This window comes from Sinocyclocheilus anshuiensis, unplaced genomic scaffold, assembly GCF_001515605.1.
Source record: "Sinocyclocheilus anshuiensis isolate Anshui unplaced genomic scaffold, SAMN03320099.WGS_v1.1 scaffold85, whole genome shotgun sequence".
Classification (NCBI taxonomy): Eukaryota; Metazoa; Chordata; class Actinopteri; order Cypriniformes; family Cyprinidae; genus Sinocyclocheilus; species Sinocyclocheilus anshuiensis.
Genome location: NW_015536800.1, coordinates 1,259,161 through 1,265,795, shown reverse-complemented (window position 1 = coordinate 1,265,795; position 6,635 = coordinate 1,259,161). Strand labels below are relative to the sequence as shown.

Below are 6,635 nucleotides of genomic sequence, written 5' to 3'. Positions count from 1 at the left end.
ATATATAAATATATTCCCTTAGCTATGGCTAAGGGGAATATAATATGACATAAGTGTGTGTATATAATGAGATAAATTTAGGTCTGTTAATTTCTCATTGGGTTCAACAGAAAAAAAAACAGGATACGAGTTTGGTACAACATAATGGTGAGCAAGTAATGGCAGAATGTTCATTTTTGTGTAAAATATTCCTGTAACAAACGCCCCATGCATACTGTCCTGTTTTCTGGGAAGGGCATAAATGAGGGTAAAATGGAGTGTCAAAAACACAGTGTTCTCCCCTCTGTAACTGATCTTATGCTCTGTTAACCTCATGCTCTCAAACACATACTACACACCACACACACACACACACACACACACACCTCGTCTCAGGGAGAGGACCTCAATAATGAATGGGCAGATAAATGAGTTTCCCTTAAAGCCCTCTGGACAGAAAGACAAAGAGAGCACGAGGCATGGTGGAAATTTTTTCCTTTTTCAAAACCAATATCACACTCCCACAGTCAAATAATAATTAAATTAAATATTAAATAATCTAATATATAAATATAATTAATAGAAAATATAAATAAAAATACAATTAAATACAGTATACTGTTCCACACTATGAAGAAGAAAAATTATTCTCAATATCTTTTTCTCATCGATTCCTCTTTTATTCAGACAACCACAAACACTTAACACACTATTAACACACTGTTGGCTTTGGCAAGGTAAGTGTGAAGTGAACAATCTCATTCCACACTCACTGACTACAATATACTACATCTTCACACCTCCATATCTCCTTATGTTCATTTCACCCCCTCTCTCTGTGGGTTGTTTATTATTGCTGGTATAAGCAGATGATCAGGATCTGTGCGAACATGAGAACACACACAATCTCTGATTACATTCAGCTTGTTTTTCAGGTCAGTGCTGTACCATGGGAAGGAGTCAACCCTTACTAATGGCCTTTAGCCAAAGGAGAAGATTCACTGTGATGCTTTCGTCACACAAACAAACACACTGACTCTTAAACATTACATTTTCATACCTTATACACAAAGACTGCACAGGATGTTAGTGCAAGAAGTTCACAATACATACAGTACTCGATCTATTCGTCAACCCATTTACAGTATCCATTAATGCTAAACAATGGTTCTTCAGGATTTTACATTAGACAATCAGTGTTATTTTAGTAGTATTTATAAATGATTATAGTATGTATTGATTTTTTTTAAGTTGTATATTTATTTTTTACGTTTTCATTTTAATTTTAAGTTTTAGTAATTTTGCTATATACACTTTTTAATATTTCTATCTAGCTTTTTCAGTTTTAATTTTAGTAATTTTAGTACTTCAGCTTATTTCAGTTAGTTAACAATGCAACATTTCAAATTTTTGTTTAAGTTTGTCATTTATTTTTTATTTCACTTACCAATAATGATTTGTAATAGAACAGCACAGCACAGCACAGCACAGCACAGCACAGCAACAAAACAAAACAAAACAAAACAAAACAAAACAAAACAAAACAAAACAAAACAAAACAAAACAAAACAAAACAAAACAAAAAGAGAGAGAGAGAGAGAGAGAGAGAGAGAGAGATATAAACTCAGAATCGCAAGATATATGTACATAATTATGAGATAAAAACTCACAATTGACTTTGAATTTTTTTATTTTGTGGCAACAAAACAAAACAAAACAAAACAAAACAAAACAAAACAAAACAAAACAAAACAAACATAAACCAAGCGGATTTGGGCCAAAATTGGATGCATGACCTTTGACATGCACAACAAAATACGTGGGAAGCATTATTTCCCTTTTAAAATGTAATAACCTCTTTTTTTCTATCCAAACTATGTATTGTTATATGGTTAGATGCATTATCATTTTTTCCTGCAGTCCATGATCCTATCAGGATAGACCTGTGACTCAATTTTGGGTCGCAACCCACTAGTTGAGAAGCACTGAATTAACGTAGAAACACACAGCGCACATACATGACTGTACACACACGCTCTTGTTTTTAATTTCGCTGCTGATTCAAGCAGAGCAGAGTTTCAACATAAGAACAGTGATTCATGCTGGGAGAACAAATCTATAAGCAACACTAACATGGAAACCCAGAGAGGGAGAGAGAGAAGGGGGCATGAGGACAGAATAAGACAGAGAAAAACAATACAACAGGCTGATAGAATGAAATGAGCAGAGACGACAGGGAGTAGCGGTGTGTGTGTGTGTTTTACACTCACAGGGTTGAGAAGGACGGTCAGAAACAGCTCTCCTCCTCGTATGCTTTTGTCCAGTTCTTTAGGGCCTCCCGGATACTCTTTATAGAAGATGGTATGTGTGAATAAACCACATGTCTGACGGGGCAGCACCTGTTCACACACACACACACACAGAGTTTAAGGCTACAAAGAGTTGCAGTCAATACAGTACAAACCAAATTATGAATCTTTTAATGGTGTATTAATAAACCTCTCTGTCGTTTATCATCTAATACTGCCAGTTTGAGTTCTACACATGACATTTTATTAGGGCTCATATCAAATTCAAGTAAATTCAAGTATTCAAGTGTTGCGAGGAAACGACTTCATATATATTCATCCATTCACTTTCTGTCTAGATCAGTCAAAGAAAACAGAATCATTTCTCAGTGGGAAAAAGCTGAATGCTTCAATAAAATATGTGGCAAACAGGCAAAGACTGACAAGAAGAAAAGAGAAAGAGAATAAAAAATATACTGTGACTCAATTTGACAAAATTACTGCTTGACAACAACAGAAAAACTGCTGTCTCCTTTTCTAGCTCATGTTCAGGTACAGTAAAGCACATTACATATGTGTATTTTGACAAAACAACTGCTCTTTTCGATGTAATTACAAAAAGAATGTGACTGAGGCTTTCAGGTTTCAATATAAGGATACAAACGTATCATAAAAGTAGTCTATGAAATTCATTGTGCAGTATATTCTAAATGTTCTGAAGTTGTGAAATAGCCTTGTGTGAGGAACATATTGAAATTTAATTTGTCATTCACTAGAAAAATTCACTAGAAATCTAGACTGCTTTTTTTTTTGCAACTTTTGTCCTTTTTGAGGCTTGAAAGTTGCTAGTTGTCATATCAGTATTGAAGTAAGAAAATAATATGGTTCGGAACAACATGAAGGTCACTAAACATAAAGGTTTTAATTTTTTATTTGAAGTTTCCTTTAATATCTCAACTTTTCCCCTTAAAGCAATGAGATTAAATGCAGTAGCCCCTAACTGCAGAACGTCTCGGTTACGTATGGTAACCCTCGTTCCCTGAAGGGTAGGTTTAGGGGTGGAGATGGGTGGATTTAGGGATCAGGGGGTGGAGACGGGTAGGTTTAGGTATATGTAAGGTGGGAGGAGTTGGATCTAGATCCAACCACGCCCCCTGGATCTTGTGTTCTGCAGTGAGGACCATCTCATTAAATGGAAAGGAGATTTTTCTTTGCATTTTCACATTTCTTGAACATTTGTCATCAGATTCTTCCAAGAACAATTTATCTTATATCGGCTAATTTAAAGCAGCACAACATTTTTGAACATTGAAAATAATAAGAAATTTTTTCTTGAGAATCAGAATATTAGACTGATTATGTGACACAGAAGACTGGAGTAATAGCTGCTGAAAATTCAGCTTTGCCATCACATGAATGATTTACATTTTAAAATATATTAAAATAAAAATGGTTATTTTAAATTGAAATTACATTAGATAAGAGACTTTCAAAAACATTTTTTAAAATCCTACAAACTCCCGACTTTTGAACAGTATAGTGTATGTCTGACGTATTGAACTTGTACTTCCTCTGACAGGCAAGTTGAGAGACGCTGGTACATTAATAAGAACCAACAGAGTCAATTTCTCAACACTGTAACAGTGTGTAAATATCAGAGAGGCAGATAGACTCCTCCAACAAACTGCTAAAACAGCAAAATCTATTACATTAACACACCCACAAACACACTGGGCTCTAATGCACTGATAAGAGCTTTCATCACCCATATGCTTGTTTTCGGACTGCTTGATTGAGCTGGAACAGATCTTTGGGACTCTCTCCAATCTTTCCATCTAACTTAAACTTAATTGCTTTTCCCACTTTAACATCTCTCTATGTGTATTATTGTGTGGCACGCATGTTCACGTGTGCTGTTGCTGAAACTATGCACACACACTTGACGGGCAAAGAACAATTGTACTGTACACATGTAGTCTTGATTTAATATTTTAATCTATCCATCTTCTAAAATTAAATTCCAGTGCAAACACACTAAATTGTCTGTCCCACCAGCATGCCTGGAGAATTTATTAAACTCTATTCATGTGCTCTGTCCTTCCTGTTCGCTTTTCTGCCACCCACCTTCCCTGCCATTTCTTCTCAATGAATGTAACTTGCCCTGTCAGTATATTATTGTGGTGGTTTGTGAAAGAAGCAGTTAGTTCTTTGGCGCGCTGTCGACTTGCTGTATTGCGGTGCCAGATCACACTGTAACACTCTGACATGCTTCATAGCCCCATGGATCCACACTCATCAGTATTCAGTGTTCTGGATCTCTGATCTGAGACCTGTCATGCTTGCCAGTAGTAGTAGTAGTAGTAGTAGGAGGCCAGTAGTTAGGCCACAGGTGTTCGAACAACTGACCTAAAACCTGTTTTGGTGCATCTGCTAAATAAAAAAAGCCAGAGATTTGGGCTCACAAACACCTGCTGCAAAACATCTGTCTTTGGCTAGATTCAGAACACTCATAAAAAAGAGATGATGATGACAGCTAAATTGCATGTAAAAAAATCTGATCTGAGTTAGGCCTGCCAAAGTTTGTTCTTTTGTATTGTGAATGAGGAAAAAGTGACACATCTCTAATTCATTAGAAAGAACAAAGAAAGACATGTTGTAGTGGGCTGGTGCTCTAACAAAAGAGAGTACTCTAGTTTGTTTGTCTGAACTTCAAAAACAAGGCACAAGTATTCATAAGAACCAAACAAAGGGTGCATTAATTCCTGCTGTTTCATGAAATTGATTGCACTGTGTTTCAAAAACTCATTTTCTTAATCAGTATCAGTTTTTTCTTCCAGTAAAATATATAAACAGCTTAAAATAATCTAATTTACTAAAATTGCATAAAGGATTAAAAGTTGTTTTATTTTTTACAAACGGGCAAATTGCTTTTTCTATTTCATGCATAAATCTAACAAAATCTAGTTAGGTTTATGTTTTGTCCTCAATGAAAACAAGTTGGCAATGGACCTTTATCACACTTCCTATATCCTGTAAGTGAAGCAGTGTATCGCCACTTCCAGTCCCATCGCAACGCAGTCAAAACTAATGGGCAAATCTTCTCTTTCCTTTATTTCGCCGGTGTTACTGCAGCGTACCTGGCTGCTTTTATTCTAAACAACGACACACTGCCTCAGTTTTCACGATTTCCTGACACAACACGGATGAGATGCGATGGGATGGGATGAATTAAGGTTCTTCTAAAATATTATGCGGGAGCACGTTCGCATGGAGTATGCATTTCGAAACTGAGGATGTTTAGGACTACATCTCATATCACCTGCTGAAATGTTCCTATTAAAATATTTACCTTCCAAATGTGCATTCTGAATAAATACATTTATTTCCCAACTAACCTGCTGCAGTCAAGTTCGTCTTCTCATTAACAATGTTTTTCTCTTACTGATCATATTTCACACCTGTTTACTTTTTTTAAATGAATTTGACACCCTTACAAAAATTTACCATGGTTTTACTATAGTAAATATAGTAAAAAAAATAGTTTTTTTTCCGCGTACTGATTTCCATTTGTATTGCCACAGTTTTACTATACATACCATGGTTAATTTTCGTATGAGCATTATTAAAATAGATGAATGAATGCGTGGGCGTTGCCTTAAAGGGTTTGTTCACCCAAAAATGAAAATTACCCCATGATTTACTTACCCTCAAGCCATCCTAGATGTATATGACTTTCTTCTTTCAGACGAATACAATCGGAGTTATATTAAAAAACATCCTGGCTCTTCCAAGCTTTATAATGGGAGTGGATGGTAGCCCAAAATTTGAAGTCCAAAGAATTGAACCAATCCATTATAAAAGAAGTCCACACGGCTCCGGGGGGTTAATAAAGGCCTCCCGAAGTGAAGCGATGCGTTTGTGTAAGAAAACTATCCATATTTACAACTTTATAAACCTTAATCTCTAACTTCCGCTAACTGTCGTTCGCGTGTTCACGAGAGAGTGGCGTCCAGCAGATGACATAGGCGTAGCGTAAACTCTGGTGAGAATATGCTAGTCTCGCGAGAAACAAGTTTTGTTTACAGCAAAGGAAAACCAGTGTCCTCTTGGCTTATATTGCAATCCTCCGACATTTTTCTTTACAAATCCTCGTTTTGTACTATTGATTTGTGACCGGTGTTTTGTTTTGCTCTCTCCTCTGCGCTTCCACGGTCATCACTTCCGTGTTCATCACTGTGTTTTCCTACGTGCTAAGTCATCCGCTGGATGCCACTCTCCTGTGAATGCGTGTATGACAGTTAGCGGAAGCTAGAGATTAAGGTTTATAAAGTTGTAAATATGGATATTTTTCTTACACAAACGCATCGC

At 36.2% G+C, this 6,635-nt stretch overlaps 1 protein-coding gene across 1 annotated transcript in view; it reads right to left on the bottom strand.

Annotated features, from left to right (window-relative positions):
* Nucleotides 1-6,635, bottom strand: part of LOC107656734 (bifunctional heparan sulfate N-deacetylase/N-sulfotransferase 4-like) — an 80,829-nt gene that overhangs the window by 23,571 nt on the left and 50,623 nt on the right. Inside the window, exon 7 of the mRNA XM_016444677.1 lies at nucleotides 2,250-2,378. Coding sequence (XP_016300163.1) covers nucleotides 2,250-2,378 — 129 coding nt within the window. The remainder of the gene's footprint in view (nucleotides 1-2,249; nucleotides 2,379-6,635) is intronic.